Raw genomic sequence first — 18076 nt, forward strand, 5'->3', positions numbered from 1 at the left:
CATATGCTCGTTAATTTGTATGCTTACCTTGATAATTATCACGTTAATTAACTTGATAACTTCAACTACTAAGCTTATAAGCTTTAAGGCAGACATAATGGCAGGTGCCAAAACATTGTGACGCACCAACAGCCGCATGCTTGTAAATATGACTTCCATTTTTATTTTTTTCAGGATCAAGTGCACAGGCACGATTCAAGGGTCTCAGGGACACATTCACCAAAAAATACAGGAAATGGAAGGGGGGGGGGGGGCTCCAAGTGGCTCTGGCGCAAGCGAATCCACGGAGGTCAAGTGGACATATTTCAAATCACTGATGTTCTTGAAAGACCAAGTGGAAATGGGCAGGTTTGTGACTTTCGACAGCACAGATGTATATCTGCATGACTGAATAACCGCACGTTTTGTAAGATGAATGAAACGAACGACATTGTACAGTCTTAATTTCTTTGTCATACATCTGTTGACAGAAAACAGCAATGTAGTGCAAACATCTTTGCTTTAAATGAAGGAATGTAGACTGAGAAGTAATATTTCATTATTTCTTGAAATCAGCACAAGAAGCAACTTCTGCGGGAGCGATCAGCCTGAAGCCACCGCTGAAGAATTGTTAATGGGAGTCTACAACGAAGGCACTGGTGAGTAGACTTTTATTGTCCAAGCGTATGAAACAGTCACTATAATCTATCGCATAAATTTATATCTCTGCAATGACTAATGAATGAATATTGCTAAGGGCAAAGCTTGATATTGATTTTTTTTTTTCACACTTTACAGACTGTCAGCCAATTTCCCCAGAAGACACTTTCCAGGAAGTAGTGGACACTCCACAAGCCAACAGCAGGAGCTCAACTCCTGCTCCCAATGAATGTGCCTACTTGCACACTCCACGGCCACAGAAAGGAACAAAAAAAAATCACAATGCTCAAGAAATTGAGAAGATAGAAAGCCTTCTAAAACAAGATGAAGATGAACCTGCAATTTTCGGACAACTAATCGCAAAAAGAATGCGTTCATGCCCGAAAAGCTTGTGGCCAGATATAGAAATAGACCTGTTGGCATCACTGAGGAAATATTCAACCACAGAATAAAAGCTACATTGTGGCGCCCTTCATGTGTCATTTTTTGATGCCTAACAACCAGTCTGAGTGAGCTAAATCTTTTTACCCACCCATTCATCTACTTTTTGTAGTCTAGTGATAAGTAAAGAACAGTAGGTTTCCATTACCCAGCAATAATTTAGCCTGTAGTAGATGTAGCCGAGAAGGAAGCAGAAGGCAAAACTTCAATGATCCGACAGTGTGTATGCAAACACCAAACTTCACTCGTCAAAAAAAAATTGCTGTTCCTTGAGCTTTCACGTTCCACATCGTCCTGTGTGTGCTGGTGGCTGAACCCCCGCATGTGCCCACTGCCATGGCACAGAGCCTTCGTGCATGAAGTGCTGAACAAAAATGTTACGAGCATCTGATGCACTTTGTGAGAAGTTTTTCTTCTTTGTTCGTTCCAATTCGATGAGATAATTTTTTTTGTCTCATCTCTCCACTGGCCAGGGACAATGTTTCCAAACTCGTCGACTGTGTCAACATAGCCGGCTGGTACATACGTTTCTGAAGTATCAGCCATGAAATTGTGTAGTACGCAGCATGCCAGCACCGCAAACTCTGCATTATGAGGAAGAAGGTTGAGGCGGTTGAGGAGAACCCTCCAACGGGCAACAAGAATGCCAAAAGCATTCTCCACAATGCGTCTGCAAGTAAAAAAGAAATTTTTGTATTACACAATACTGAAAATAACAGCCACAAAAACATCAGAAAAAAGACAAAACCAGATATGAAGTCTTAAACTTGAAAATGCATGCACAAGGCACAGAAATATTGTTGCATTGAATATTTTAGCTTCAGATATATACTAACGTAACATCCTTAGTTGGCTTATTAAGGAACACACGTCAGACATGTCAACTTTAAGTCCATTTATCACGAGGCCAGTATTACCAAAACATTGATCTTCCAGCTCGCTTAGTCCCAGCTTAGGCTGCTGTTAGATACGACTGCTAGTATTTTGTTATTCAACTATTTTGATATTTAGGCCTTTGTAATTGATGGCATGGATTAGTTGATATGCTTTATTCTTTACTCTGAAAATGATTGCCATCGTCTTCGACGGATTGACCCTCAGTCTGTTTGACTGTGGTCATGAGGATAACTTTACAAGGAAGTCTTGGCTTTTCTCTCTCAACACATCTGCATATGTACTGGGCATAAGTATGGAACAATCATTGGTATAACTGATAAATTTAATTGATTTGTCAATGTGTACAATGCCAGCGATAAAGACTAGGCAACAGCAGTCTCAATAGGCTGCATTGCGAAACGCTGTTAGTGAATGGTAAAAAGTTCAACCATATGAAAGCACTTAAGTCTGAATTACCTAACTCTGCTCAACCGGTAGTTGAACACCCTGTGTTCAGAGTCCATATTTTTGCCAGGAAATAGGCGCATAAAATCTTGCCTGAGCTGAAAGGCTTCGTCGCCTACAAACACGTGAGGCGCCACACTGGTGCATTTTGGTAGCTTTGCGGGGCCAGGAATTCCTAGTGTTTCGTCACCAAGGCATTTCCCAAATGTGGAAGCCTTGAAAACACCACCGTCACTGAAGCGCCCTGGTGCTCCGACATCCACCATTATGAATTTATAGTTGCAATCAACTACGGCCATCAGCACCACAGAAAATGTTTTCTGAAAGGAAAAAATAAGCCATTATGTTAGCGTGGCACTGACTGCTTTATCTAAGCACGAAATATATATTTGTTACAAGTGTATTTGTTACAGAAGTATAGCCTGTGCGTATGCAGCAGCTTTATGCTCTAAACATATGCACAATGTGCAATATGAAACATCAGAATAGCAACAGCCCAACGACCGCTCGAAGACTGTTGTCTGTAGGATCAGCTGAACTTGTGCAGCCCCAAGGGGAGTCCTTTCCCTGAAAGTGTATGGTCTAGAAAGCTCTTAAATATACAAGCACTTGTGTATACGAAAATATGAGTAACTCTAGCTTGTGCTTTTTGTTTTTAAACATATTCAAAGTATCTTGCCTCAATGCACTGAAACAAACTAGCTAAAAATGTGCATGAAATTAAAATTATTGCTCATACCTTGTAGTTGAAGTAGTTGCTACCAGAATTTGGTGGTGCCACAATCTGAATATGCTTGCTGTCTACGGCGCCCAAGCAGTTGGGGAAATTCCATTTCCTGGAAAAGCCGCTGGCAATCTCCTTCCACTCCGCAACTGCTGGCATCTGTAAAGAAAAATGACACGTTCACAGAATATGTACCATACATTCCGAACTGCTTAATTAACAGTTAATAGTGCATACATCCACAAAAAGTAGTAAATGCATGCAGTTATATATGCACATATCATGGAGAATTGATAATAGGCAATCATTTAGGCTTATGCAATTAGATCAGAGATGAGAAATGCATTGAGGGAGTTAGGTAGGCAGAAAGGTCAGGAGGGATAAATTTGGTTTGTGGTGTCTAACAGCCTAAAGTGACTCAGGCTATAGTGACACCGCAGTGGAGGACTCTGGATGAATATTGACCAACTGAGGTTATTCAGTGTGAACTACTAGGGGAGGACAGGGTTAATTTGGCGACAAGTAGGGGAGGTCTTCCATCAGCAGGGAATGAAGCTTGCCAGTCATTACAACACTGTTGCTCAAGCACCCGAAAGCAATCATGTGGCTTCTTTCAGATTTTTCTACTTCAAAGGAGATATACTAGAACACAACTATGTGTGCTGCCTCATTGCGGTAGCTTGCTGCACAGCATGAGTTTACAGTTTTAATTTAAACAGCCAGAGAAAGCAACAGCATTGTCCACTAAAATATATTTGAAAAACTTGAAAGAAATTATTAAATTTGCTCTGCTTCATCAATGATTCGAAGAGAATGATAAACAATATTATTTTTGAAAGCTTCGAGCATTCACACCGTCCTACAGTCAAGCAGTGATTTAGAAGTTATATACTCACCGGCATGTAGCATTCATTCAACTCATTCCGCAGCACTCGGCAAGTGTGGTGAATTACTACTCTGCATGTCTCACAGCCAATCCTAAATGCCATTGCTATGTCTTTTATAGCACATACAGATGAGAGGTACCTGCAGACCAAGACAAAAACATTGCACGTGTTGAATCCTCATGAGTGAGCAATACTGCGGTTGGTTTATTACTGTACCTAAGTGTGATGGCCAGCCTCTCTTCAGAACACAAAGGTTCTCGGCAAAGAAACACCTTTGTTAGATGTTTTCGCACAATGTGGTGCAGTTGATCAAATTTGTTTACACTCATTCGATAATACTTGAAAAAAAGAAGCGGATCATCCCTCATTACTTGGAACTGAAAAGCAAAGAAAACCATGATTAGATAAAGTTTTAGGAAATGTCTTCAAATACACTGCACATTCTGTCAGTGCCAAATAATCGTTGTCAAGGTAGCTTAATTCCGCGAAGCTCAGCAAAATTACTATGGTAAATCATCACAAAATGAACAAGGGAGGGGAAAACCTCAGGTTGCTTGGGGACTTGTCTTCGTCTGGGCAAAGCGTTCATCATTGGCAGGGATTAAATAGGGTCTTCGCTCCGAGGAGGAAGGCCCCGGGGGTGGGGAAGGAAAGTGGTGTGAGAGGGGATGCGTGTCAGGAAGGGGAGGGAGGTGAATCTTGTTTCGTTAAGCTGCAATAGTGGGAAAACTTATATCCCGAGGGTATGTAATGAACAAAGGCTTTGAAGGGGCTGCGACGGGGGGTTGGCGCTGGATGGACCTGAAAAACTCAGATAAGAGGATTAGTCAGCGTGGTACAGGGAAATGAGAACAACGCAAACAATATAGGCTGGCACTGGAAGGAGAACGAAAGGGGGGGGGGGGGGGGGGGCATTTCCAAGGAAGGACAAGGCAGGGGGGAGGGGGGGAATGGCTCGAGTTCAGAGAAAGCCAAAAGGTGGGGGCAGAGGGGTTAACAAGAATGTCATGGTTTCCGAGAACTGATAGTAGGGGTTTAGGAGAAAAAAAAGGTGAACAAAGGGAGAGGGTGAGAAGGCCGGAAATGAGGTGGTGTGCCGCCGTGGTGGCCCAGTGGTTATGGTGCTCGACTGCTGACCCGAAAGACGTGGGTTCGATCCCGGCCGCGGCGGTTGAATTTCTTTGGAGGAGAAATTCTGGAGGCCCGTGTACTGTGCGATGTCAGTGCATGTTAAAGAACCCCAGGTGGTCGAAATTTCCGAAGCCCTTCACTACGGCGTCTCTCATAGCCTCAGTTGCTTTGGGACGTAAAACCCCATCAACCAACCAAACCGAAATGTGGTGGAAGATATGATGTGGAAGGGTGCAAACAGCGATAGTATACTCAGAAGAACTTGTATTTGGGCGTGTTGGTTCATAACTTTTCAGGAGGACACAGGGGCGCAACAAAAGACACGTATATTGTTTCTGGCAGAAGGAGCACTGGAGCATGTAGATAATATTGGACGATGTGCAGTCAAAACTAGTCTTTATATTGAAACTGAAATCGCTTGCCGTACTTTTAACCGTAGTGTCCCTTTGTAAATGTTTGCATGTCTTGCATCTAGGTCTTATCTACATGCTCCAGTGCTCCTTCTGCCAGAAACAATATATCGGAGGAACCGGGCAAACAATGAGTGCCAGATTAAACAGGCACCGGGCTGACACAACACGGAATGAACAGAAGGCAGTGTCGACCCATTTTAATCAACGCCATCACAAATTCGACGAACTCAAATTGTTCATTCTTCAGTCAGGCTTCAAATCGACTAGGGACAGAAAATACAGAGAAGCATTCCTAATCCACAAATTTAAAACACTGCAACCAACAGGGATTAACATGTCCAGATGAAACCTGGAATCTCTCAGGTACATTTCAGGGTTAGCATCATTTTAAATTAACAAATGTCTTGCACGGGGTCAGACCATTTCCTAGAACCTCGCATAAGTATATTATCTTTTCAGGAGGACACGGGGGCGCGATGGGGGGCGCGGGCGTGGAGGTAGACAGGGACAAGCCCTTGTCCCTGTCTGCTTCTATGTCCGTGTCTTTTGTTGCGCCCCTGTGTCCTCCTGAAAAGTTATGAACCAACACGCCCAAATACAAGTACTTCTGAGTATACTATCGCTCTTTGCACCCTTCCCACGTCATATCTTTCACCATATTTCCGGCCTTCTCACCCTCTCCCTTTGTTCACCTTTTTTTTTTCTCCTAAACCCCTACTATCAGTTCTCGGAACCCATGACATTCCTGTTACCCCCTCTGCCCCCACCTTTTGGCTTTCTCTGAACTCGAGCCATTCCCCCCCTTCCCCCTTGCCTTGTCCTTCCTTGGAAATGTCCCCCCTTTCGTTCTCCTTCCAGTGCCAGCCTATTTTGTTTGCCTTGTTCTCATTTCCCTGTACCACGCTGACTAATCCTCTTATCTGAGTTTTTCAGGTCCATCCAGCGCCAACCCCCCGTCGCAGCCCCTTCAAAGCCTTTGTTCATTACACACCCTCGAGATATAAGTTTTTCCACTATTGCAGCTTAACGAATCAAGATTCACCTCCCTCGCCTTCCTGACACGCATCCCCTCTCACACCACTTTCCTTCCCCACCCCCGGGGCCTTCCTCCTCGGAGCGAAGGCCCTATTTAATCCCTGCCAATGATGAACGCTTTGCCCAGACGAAGACAAGTCCCCTTGTCGAAACGTTGGCTCAAGCAACCTGAGGTTTTCCCCTCCCTTGTTCATTTTGTGATCGCCAAGGACCATCTACCGCACCCTCTCTCTACCATGGACTATGGTAAAGCATGGTAGACCAGTGGGGCATATTGTGGTCTTGTCTCTATTTGGAATTTGTTGAAACTTTAATGCTGCCTGAGAGCAAAACAATCAAGTTTAAAACAACATAGTAATTTCTCTCGGCACTTATTCATATACAGTAAGCTTTTTTGGGCACTAGATTGACTTTTTTTTTTCTCTCACGGAACCTCTTTTCAGCTTTGTTATTTGTAAGTGATGGGTCACTGGGCTCCCTGCTTGCAGACCCCAGTCGCGCGCGCGCTGCGTACCATTTTGTAACGCTCGATTGTGTCGCACAGCACACACAATGTTCTCTATATAACGTAAAAGTCGGTAGACAGTGCATCGAGGCATGCCCCGCGCAGCCTGTGTGGCCTGTGCAGAGACACGTCAAAACTACGCAAGAATGTACTCGCCGCAGTATGATACTCCCCTTCCGTCTTCTTTTTTTGCCATACTGGATGCACCCAGAACCTTCTTCTTCTCTTTTTTTCTTCATCTTGTTTTCTCAGAAGCAACAGCTTCAGCAGAAGAAGCCGCCGCACGCGTCCCATGGTGACGCCCACGCTGATTTTTCGGATCGGTCACGTCGTGCGCAAATCGCGATTGAATTGGAATTGCAACACAAAACGCTGGCCCACCTTGCACAGGACTTGATTCGACTAGCGATTGTTGTTGTTGTCGTTGTTGCTAGGCACTATATTGTTTCCTTGGTTCCCACTGCACAGTGTGCGCAACCCAAGCGATTACTCTGCCTACTCTAGCCTACGGTCTGATAAATAAAGACAAAACTGATAAAATTGAAACAAATATAAATAATAATTTGTTTCCTTTGCCACCCTCTAATAAACAATAGCTTTAGAGTAAGTTTGAAAACATTTTTTTGCTGTAGTTTACTAAGATCAAGGCCATGCCGTTGTTAGCAACATTGAAATCAGGACGACTGCGGTCTGGCGGCGGTCGCCTGTTGTTCGCCGTATGTGGTGCAGCACGGCGAACGCACGTCGGCGTTCCGCCGCGCCGCATGAAATTCGCAGCGTCTGTTCGCTCCATGTGGGTCGGCCTTAACGCTTAACATCTGGCGCAGTAGCGCCACTCGGCGATGCTTTGGGAGCCTATTTCAGAGAATTATAGCAAGTGTTACGTTTTTGTCAGGCCGTTTCTCCAAAGAATGCAAATCTGTTGTTGACAAAAATTGTCTGTGGCTTAGCTCGGCTAACCCGGTTATGCAAATGAAAGCTTTGTTATGCGTGGTTATGCTGTGTTGCTAAGCCAGATTAGACTCAACCTCTTCGTCCGTCGCCGATGTCGTGGCGGAGGCACAAGCAGCAGCGGCTGCCTCCAAAGCTCTCCGCTGCCGCCTTTCGGCATTCTTCGACGGTTGTTGAGCCAGTCGACGCTCCGCTTCTTCGTCGGTCTCTGCCGCTATCTTGGCACGCTTAACTTCTCTACAACGTCAGCCGGCGCAGCGGTGGCGGCGCGCGGTACGTCACATGGCTGACACACCTCCACTTGATGGTCGAATGTGCCGCGACAATGGCATTGGCTCGACGAGGCTAGTAAAGCTATCGCTTTGAAAGAGTACCCTTTACAGTGATTGTTGTTCTTTATGCAGGGCCTTGTACCGTGGAGGCTCAAGCAGTGATGTACTGAAGCGATAAATAAAATGCAGGTTACATCAGCTGACAAAGTTTTCGTTTTTTTACTTGCTCATCGAAACATTTTTAGTTATTTTCTATAGGAAAAGAGCTTATTTGTACAATAGGGATCACTTTGTCTTCTTCGTAAGAAACTAGAGACGATGGACCGTGATTTTTGCCTCGCTGAGAAGGGGTTTATCTTTGGGATGTTTTGCAAAGAACAACAAAAAAAAAGATCTTCCGCTTGGCACGTATGGGTTCCTATACCTTACAATAAACAACAAGGACGGTGTATGTCTTTATTTATCAATGCTGAAGGACCTCCGCAGTATTTGGCGCACCCGAATGGCTGGCTATTACTGCGACCCGAAAGCAAGACCTAACCGCAAGTATTTCGGGAGAGTAGGCACTGGTTTTTGGAGGTGCAAAAAGTGGCTGCTCGTGTTCCTGACTTGGCTCTCGAGGGTGGAGCCTTTGTTAACGCAAAAAGAATCTTAATATCCGGAAACCAGCCTTGAGCGCCCATTGTATTATCACCATAAGTTCTCCTGTGGGTCTTCGTTTGGTCTTTTGTCATGCTTGGTGAAAGTTCGGAAATAAAGTAGTGGTCTGATGCAGTGGCCGGCGAAGCTTATTTGTCAGTGCCGCCACGGGTTTGAAACTCACTCGCGGCCATAAAACGTTTTATTTCCTTCATTTATTAAGTCAAACAACCACCCGATACTCTGACGCCCCCTGCTACGTTTGCCTTCTCCGGTAGCGATGTCGATACTGCTGCATCCTCCAAGCTCCTTCTGTAGCGATGGATATTGAAATCTGACGCCATCATATGATTCGTTCCCTGATGTCATGTTACCTTGGTGACGTCACTCTACAGCCAATCACTGAATTTCGCGACGGAGAACGCGAATGTTTTGTCTCGGGGAAAGTTTAATGCTGTCGCACTAAAAAAAAACCAGAACAACAACTAACGCGGTCACGAACCAGAACTATACGCACAGCTGTATTTGGGGACACATCTGGTGAGTGTCAAAATAGGTTGTTGTTGATTACAAGGACGACCAGCGGTGAAACTAGCTATGTGATCAATTTGATGAGCTGCCACATAATGTAACCGATTGCCCTTCAGTCGTCAGTGCACTGCCACCTACCATTCCATGTTCAACTTCATTCTCACGCTGCGTTTATCAAGCTGTTAATTTCTAGGTAGCCGGAGTGCTTATGCCACCAAGCAAATACCTTACACGAAACAAATCTTCACCTTCCTGTTATGAGGAACCTAACACTTTACACAGCTTGAAGCAGACTTCTGAAAGTCAGATTCCCGAAAGTAAATTTGAGGGAGTAATCAGGTTAGGGAGGTTTTAAAGGGGAGGGTGATGGAGAAAAAGCAGTGATTAAGGCACTTACCTTTGTCTGGTAGGAACTACATTGCTCTTACTTTAATACAATCGGCATTGGACGTCGTACCGCTTATTACTTGTTCTTAACTGATTTTATTGCTTCAAAACCCGCGTCCTTCAAAGTCTGCTTGCGCTCCAATGTCGAAACACTCCACATCGCACACAATGGAGCTTATCGGACAAATTATTGCCCTACCTAGCCGTAGCTTACCTCTTAATTATGTCACTGCTAATTAAATATTTGGGCAGCGATGAAGCTTCTTTCTTTTCTTCGTGCTTGACATTACCCATAATATTTTGTAAGCAACAAAATAATAGTGGGCACAGCGTAATTACATGCATTGCTGGCAAATACTGACAGACTGCGCCCACAAAGCTTGGCGCAGATAGACACAAGGCTACTCGAAACAAACTCTATTGCTATCCAGACTCTTTCTTATGCTCAATCAACCGCCATGTACAAAAACCTTCTCTAGAAAGCAGCGCTGGGATGCTCTAGCATATTTCGTTCTGAACTCTACGCCGTGCGGAAGCACTGTCACCCCTCCTCTACTTGGATGTAAGGGTAAAGGATTCTTGGGAAATTCCTCTTTTTACGAAAGAAACTTCTACAATAGGCGCGTACATCAGCCAGATCAGTCGCTCATTAAATACGCCTGAGAGGAAAAGGTTTCGATTCCCTGAGTCCTCAGGTACCGGCCGTGCCTATATATCAGGTAACTGAGTGGCCACCGCTCTGGATTGCTGCAATGACGTAATCGAGGTAAGAGCTATAGCGCACGTTACTTAAACAAACAAACGCAGAGAAACCTTTAACTCGAAATTTTCGACCAGCAATTTCAATACATAAGCGGCCGATTTCCTTTCGACTATTGTATTATCCACAAAACAAGCGGAACGAGGAAATATGATCATGTTTTGGGTAGCCTTAAAATTCCGGCGTTAGGCGTAAATGACTGCTTCTTACGCAAATTGCCCTCACACAACTAAGCCACAGAGACACACCCTGTTCCCAATCTCAACCGGTCATGCGCTATCACTGCAGTCTCCCTGACGAAGTTCAGCCCAAGGGTAAACGAACTTACTGTACAGAAGCTCTACTCGTTGTGTCGTCAAGCAACAAAACTCAGCAGAACTTCCCCAGTCGACTTTATGGACAAGAGCGCAGTACTAATGGAAAAGTTCAGACGTTTTCTCATCGCAAGCATACTAACAAACTAAGAATAAAGCTTCTGCGCAAACACAAAGTGTACAAATAAGTGCACACGCCACAAGGGCTTTACAAAGCCTTGTTAGCATATGTGCCCTGGAAAAGAAAACAGGCGAGCTGGTTACGTTCCCCGCGCAGATGGCCACTGGCTTTTAGCAACAAAGACCGTTCCACAGTTTTGGCGGCAGATGGCACCGCAGCAATGCAGTTCATTTATATGAGCACTGAAAAAAAATTCACAGTGACCTCGACACATTACATGTTGGCACTGCACTAGTATTAGAAGCTGCTAATGCTTTTACCGGAAGTGAATTGACTTCCGAATTCACTTCCAGCCTGGTGACGTCTCTTCCCTCCGCACAATGGCAGCTTCCAGTCTGGTGACGTCACTTCTCTCTGCCAAGGGCCGAATTTTATGACAGACGACGAATTTTTTTCCATGAGGCTTTTAAAACAGTCCCAGTAAAAAAAAAAACAGTGCCGAAGAGGAGCAATGGTACCACATTGCAGATAATGTCCTTCTTTCATTTTTTCCAGATGGCATTCCGTTCTGCTGGTTTTATTTATTTATTTATTTACAAATACTACTGTCTCTGAGGAGAGACATAGCAGGAGTGGGTAAATACATTAGTAAAAACAAATAACATGGGTAGCATAGAGATAGATAATACAGAAGTATTAAAAACAGATCAACAGGTCAAATTGTCAGGCAACTGAACAACAAACTCTTAAATTTGCAATAAACGAAGTGAGCCGTCCAATCGATTCCAAATTTCAACAGTTAGAGGAAAAAAAGAAAATTTAAATCAATCTATATGTGGTTTGAAGGGAACAATGTTTAATGGGTGGTTCCGTCGGGTTGCACGTGCGCTTCAGGACACAAATGTGAAGGGTGCCTGAATGCCAGATGACGTGTGAACGATCTTGTGCAGCATAATGATGCGTTCACGTGTGCGCCTATGTTCTAAAGTTTGTAGAGGTAAGCTGTGCATATGGGAGGAAGGTGAAAACTTGCGATCGTAGCGGCCGAAGATGAATCGTATTGCTTTCTTTTGAACTATATTGCTTCGATAGTCTTGTGGTTGCTAATTTCAGGTCCGCCAAGCCAGTCTAATTAAGCCTCTTTAAGTGCGAGCTTAGGCTACTGGTTGGTTTGTTGTGATAAAAGAGTCGCAACAGGGGTCAAAAACAAGAGTTTTGTTATTTCGGCTGTTCCCACCAAGAAGTATGAACCAACTAGCTCAGTTTTCTACAATTTTAGAGTTACATATCCCAAGAGCACGCTGCCACCCTACTCGAGACAGCCGTTCGACCCCATTGCAATCTTCGCCGCCGTCGCCATTCGGGCTGTAACCAGTTTGCACTTGTACGAGACTTCTGGAAGCTGGTCCACGTCCTTGGCCTGACCTTCGCGAGCGCAGTTTTCTACCTCTGGTCGAAGACAAGAGACTTGCTGTAGCGGCGCCAGAGAGTAGTAGGGCCGCGCGGCAGAGGGATCCCGCTGCGTGAAGGCTAACGAAGCGATCCAAGGCGGCCTCGATTGGTCACACTCTGAGTTTCGCTGGCCGCAGCTGGCAAATGACAGAGTTAATTGGAGATACATGGGAGAGGCCTTTGCCCAAGAGTGGGCGTGGCTGATAATGGCGATGATCGGTCGCGCAAAGCCTCAGGCAAGATTGCCTTCCGAGGTCGCCTACCGTTCATAAGCCGCGAAAGATAGGCTCACAGAGTAATCGAATATCTGGAGACAACCTGCATCAACACTAACTGGGCCAGACGCCTACAAACCATTGAAAAGAGGCTGTCACTGCTCTGCTATTGCGGCGAGAACCTGGGAGGCGTGCAGACGTGGCCGCGAGGGTGAACAAACAGCGTGGCTTGCAGCGCTCAGGGCCGAATCATCACTGACCTTGTGCCACGTGTACTACAAGAGTGGAATTGGAGCTATCGAACTACGTGACTACTGATCAGGAAGCAAACTGTTGTTTGAAGCACGACTGGCAGCGTTGAGTACGATTGTATATCATCGTCGCTCGGAATCGGCCACCGATACAGCTGCCATCTGCGTCGCCTGCGACGAAACTAAGGGGACGATGCCCTTGGTGCTGCGCTGCGAGGAGCAGGTCACACAACCTAGGGAGGGCTAACAGCGGTTCGAGTACGTGGGAGACATTTCGGCCACTAAGCCAGGTTTTCAGAAGTTTCAGAAGTGGTGGACACAGACGAAGCGCAGATCCCGCTAATGGGCTGGATCTAGAGCCGAAACTCCTAGTGTGCACTGAGTGTGCCTTTTTTCACTTTCTTCGAATATTCCTTTTCAGGGTGTTAGCTCTACAGGCCACGTTTCGAGCCTCCGCGTTCTGCTGAATCCACGGATAGGATTCAAGATGGCGGCCTCTATAGCAACGACATTGTATTAGAGCGTTAAGCTCTACTTCTCGCGTTTCGGGTCTCAGCGTTATGAGGCATAACGCAAATCTTAACCTAGTGGTTGACATGGTAACCGAGGTGGTTATATAATGGAATAAGATAGTAACAGAATGAATAGAAGTTTATTAAACAATAAAATGAAAAGGGACCACCGTCCCTGATGAAAACAAATAATGCAATAATGCGACTTCCGTCGCCAAGTACAATCAGAAAAACACAGCACGCAGAAGTCCACCATAGTCCCTGGAGTTCCAAGTTCTGCGCGAATCGCAGGGCACACACGACTCACACGCGCACTCCGCGCACTGAACACCACTAGCAGCCGCACGGACACGCGGCCACTGCTTACAGCGATGAAGTGGGTGCACCACCGCCGTAGAAACTCCTCTTCTTTCAGGCAGACAAGGTCGATACAGGCCTGCTTAGGGTGCCTCGATGTAGGCCTGCTCGAACAGGCGCAGCCGCGTGCGTTGTAGCAGTGAAAACATTGCCCGTTGGGGCCGTGCTTGCAACGCGACACCTCACTGTCACCTCAAAACAAAAGCTCCGACATAGAGCAATAATCGAGTAAATGTGTCACGTGACCTAGTGCTAGCAACCAGTCTTATCGAAAACATGCGGCAGCGTGATGCCCGAGCACCACAACACGAAAATGAACAATTCCGATCCAGTATATATGTCCCTGCCTAGCAAGCGTCGAAGTCGGGCCACTTAGTCCCGACATTCGTCTAATATTTGTGGGCCAACCATTTGCCGCAGAATGCTCGGTATGGTGTCATACGATTCAGTGTTTCGTGCACCATACACTTGATAGTTAAGTCTAGCTCGCGACAGGGATTCCAACCGGCGGCCTATGTTAGGTGTTTTAGCGCTCGATATTCGATCGCCGCCTCAGCGTCGGCTCATTTTTTTTTTAAGCCAACAGCTTTCTCTGACTACCGTGGACCAAATGACATCACGAAAGCGCAAGGGAGAGCGCCGATGCGAATAGGTCCTGGTGGGAGGTGGAGTTGGAGGGAAGAGCGAGGTCACATGGTTTAGCGGCAAGTGAGAGGGAACTGCTGTGGGTTTCAGATGTCTCGTATACAGCAATGACAATGTTCGCGTCTGGAACAATTGTGTTACTTCTCGCGTCCGATGTGCAAAATTGGCAGCGTTCGCTGTAGCAAATGAAAGGTTGTCGAAAATGCAACCAAAGCGTGTCCTCAATAAATGAGAATTAAAAAAATGCCGTCGTTCACGCGCGGAGAAACCACGCCAACGCTTGTCTTACTGGTACGTGCGTTGGATTTCACTTATCCATGAACATTCATGGTAAATTCCATGGGATAAGCAAGCTATTCGCCTACTTAAAAATCATTATCGATGGATTTTGCGTGAATTTTCGTTTGTCCGGACGGCACATCATGATCCTCATGCTTATCATCTGGTCGGTGCGGATTGGCAGAAATTCTTTTCGTTATTCCTGATATCGTTTACTCTCGGCTCCACGTACAGAAGGCAAAACGCTTGCATAGAACACGTTTTGTGCGTGTTTCAGGCTGAATACACAATATCTAGCGATAACATTTGGTTAAAAATTGTCTATATGTAAGCATGTGCAGTTAAACTCATGGGATTTTGTCGTCATTTTCTGCCTTCCTGGTCGCAGTGGCTTTGGGAGCTGCGGAACACACAGTTCGATCGTTCTAGACAAGCGTTTTGCCCTCTGTGCGAACGGTATTAAGCGGACACAGTGTGGTTTGATATCTGCCTAGTGTACTGACAAGAGACCTAGAGATATAAGGGTCTAAAGCTTCAGTCCCTCATAAGTTGTTAAATAAGACGTGAAATCATTGCTCCTCCTAATGCATGCAGGCTAGTCCTTTCCCCAACGACATTTAAACAGCGCTGCCTGCGTCCCGCTGTTTGCTTTTGTTTTCCATTTGAAATCAAAATCTGTAATGCTAACGCATACGTACACGCTAAGGAGTGGAAGCAGCTCATCTGTGTTTAAAACACTTTTAAATCATGCATGTCCTGTTTGGCAGCCACGAGAAAACGGAATCGGAAATCAGAATCAGAATTGTGTTAGTCACAGTTCATGATTTCACATACGTGTTTTACGAAGACGGAACTCCTCACACAAATCCTGTGCTGCGTTCTGAGGTCCTGTCTTCATTAAGGGACCTCAGAACTCAGCACAGGAGTTTTGTGAAGGGTCCGTGGATAAAGTGGGCCTAGTTGGTTGTACGCCATACATCATACTTTACTGCCGAGCACGAAACAATTGACACGACATATTTATTTTATTTGTTTCGTGGTCGTCAGTAAACAGTCTAACGCGTTGCATGTATGAGCCCATAAATAAACAAAGCATATACATCAGAAGCAGTCCTTATGGATACAAAAACAATAAAGAACTTCAGAACATTGCAAACAACTTGTTATAATTTTTGTTATTCTATTCCTGGTTGAAGTGTTCGAATTGCTTGTTTACATGAACTAAGTGTCGTATCTGACTTAAGATCCTGTAGTAACCACCACAGCTTTGTAGCAAAGAAAAAATGAGCATGGTGCGGCTAAAGCTGCGGATGAAGCTGACGGAGTGCTTGTGTTCCTAGGGGAGCAGTGAGCGTTATAGAGGGACAGCTCATAGTGCACTGAATCAGCTCTGAAGTTAAGAATAGCACATGCTAATTATAGCTGGACAATAGGACCTGAATATTGATCGGGTTATATGCGAATAAGACTGAATCATGCACCTTAAGAAAAAAAATAATTGCGCGCAATGCTACGTTTTACGCCACATGAACAGTGTAGTAGGATAAGTTAGACCATATACTGTGACTTCGCAGGTCATATAACGTTAGCGTGATATAACGTTAGAAGCGTGTTAAGAGGAAACAAGTACCTGACCTTACGAAGAAGGACAATTTCCTTGCATATTTCAGATACCATGGTACCAGCAGGGTTCGTGAGCCTTTGTTCAACGGAAAAGAAAGTTCAGCATCGAAGAATTTTCAAACAACCGATTTATTGCAGTGCACAAAACAAGATACAATCAAAACAACAGAGCAATGCGGCTCCAATGACTGTTGATGGCATCCCATCGTCGTTTGTTCATTCTCTTCATCCACTCAAGTGTCAACAACCCCCATTCGTTCATGTTAGCGCAATCAGACGGCGTGTCGAGCCTCTCTCTCGCACACAACTTTATTGGCTTAATCATGGAAGTGCGCATGCCATGATATTCTACAGTCCAGGTATACACCAAGAAAATGTTTATTCACCACTTCTTAATAACGTGTCGTTAAACCAAACGTTATTTTCGTTTCTTAATCATGCGTTAGTTCTTACGCAAATATTCGCTTTTGATTTCAGTAATGTTTGCAAAAATGCTTGTCAGTCTCAGATCACAATTCGCATTTATTGCACTGGTGCACTTTTTGTGTTCGTTTAGAAAGGCCATAATTGTGGCATGTAAGCTTACAAGGCCCCTATTTCGACACCGCATTCTGAATTACTACACCATACTCATTTTTTCCTTTCACGACATTCAGCTGGAATGGCCTTCGAACTCAGGTTGTCAACGCACCAAATCGAGGACAGTTTTCAACCTTCTATTCTTCATGTTTAAAAGAGTAGTGCACATAGAAAACATATCATATTCACTTCTCGTGTTCTGGCCTGTGTTTATCGCAAATTGATGCTTGTATCCCACTCCGATATCTCTCCGGATTAAACTGATAGTATGCATCAATAAATAAATAGGTAAAACGTTCATTTCTTTTCAAAATCCTAGAGATGGGCCCAGATATAGGGCGAATCTTTTTTTTATACGATAAAAAATTCTCTCTAAGAACTAGCGGAAAGGCCGTTGTCAAAGCAGCGAATCCAACCATGGCGCCCAGGTTCCATTGTGAAGCTCAGGGAAACCGGCGGGATCCTTGGGCGCACTCTGCGGAGGTATCGCCACGGCAGCGTAGAGGTCGATACGCTTCTTCAAGGAGGCCACAACCTGATGAAAATATGAGCCAAAATTAGCACGCGTGCAGTCTATAGCAAAAAATGCTGAGTACAAGAGCATGAGTGATAACACAATGTGCTGAATTCTTTCAGCGTCTCCGAGCAAGTCACGTTGCAGGTAAGGCCGGCGAAGTAATGATCTTTAATTTATAATGCATATAACCCCGTAAAAATAAAAAGCAACTGTATTTCTCGAGCCAATTACACGTAGTGTAGTTTCCGCACCTAATTAATATTAAGCACCATTTTTTCCGTTACCTGCTAATTCAGAGCCGCATACTGTTAAACATTACAGCGGTTATTCGGCAGGGTTTTCTTGTGGACTAAATCACCTTTAGAATTTCATCTGTATTTGCAGCATCTTATATTGAAAATATTATTAGAAATGTGCTGTAAACTTCAATTACGTTGTTATAACAATCAAGAACGCAGTTTTCACTGAGTCACTTTTTACACGTTCCCGAAACGCAGTAATCAATGTAAGGGCTGCGGAGGTGAAATTGAGGCTCACAGACGAGCGTAAAATTTT

The 18076-nt window shown here is 44.8% G+C and overlaps 2 protein-coding genes across 4 annotated transcripts in view; one reads left to right on the forward strand and one right to left on the reverse strand.

The window, feature by feature from the left end:
* The first annotated feature begins 268 nt into the window (after positions 1–268).
* Positions 269–1152, forward strand: LOC149341993 (uncharacterized). Its single transcript, XM_089542771.1, has 4 exons — positions 269–348; positions 556–638; positions 778–977; positions 1144–1152. The coding sequence occupies exons 1-4, from the start codon at positions 317–319 to the stop codon at positions 1150–1152; spliced, it is 324 nt and encodes a 107-aa protein (XP_089398897.1). The 5' UTR covers positions 269–316.
* A 15393-nt stretch (positions 1153–16545) lies between these two features.
* Positions 16546–18076, reverse strand: part of LOC149341994 (arylsulfatase B-like) — a 42103-nt gene continuing 40572 nt past the window's right edge. For all 3 annotated transcript variants that reach the window (XM_089542064.1, XM_089542065.1, XM_089542063.1), the window contains exon 10: positions 16546–17539. In XM_089542064.1, coding sequence (XP_089398190.1) covers positions 17402–17539 — 138 coding nt within the window. In that variant the 3' untranslated portion in view covers positions 16546–17401. The remainder of the gene's footprint in view (positions 17540–18076) is intronic.

This window comes from Amblyomma mixtum, chromosome 5 (assembly GCF_055824585.1).
Source record: "Amblyomma mixtum isolate Tamu chromosome 5, ASM5582458v1, whole genome shotgun sequence".
In the NCBI taxonomy this organism is placed as follows: domain Eukaryota; kingdom Metazoa; phylum Arthropoda; class Arachnida; order Ixodida; family Ixodidae; genus Amblyomma; species Amblyomma mixtum.

What these genes read in the sequence shown, in the direction of transcription:
- LOC149341993 (XM_089542771.1), top strand. Translation starts at nt 317, where the DNA reads ATGTTCTTGAAAGACCAAGTGGAAATGGGCAG. An exon ending in GACCAAGTGGAAATGGGCAG is followed by an intron (nt 349 to 555) that starts GTTTGTGACTTT and finishes TCTTGAAATCAG; the next exon opens with CACAAGAAGCAACTTCTGCG. An exon ending in AGTCTACAACGAAGGCACTG is followed by an intron (nt 639 to 777) that starts GTGAGTAGACTT and finishes CACACTTTACAG; the next exon opens with ACTGTCAGCCAATTTCCCCA.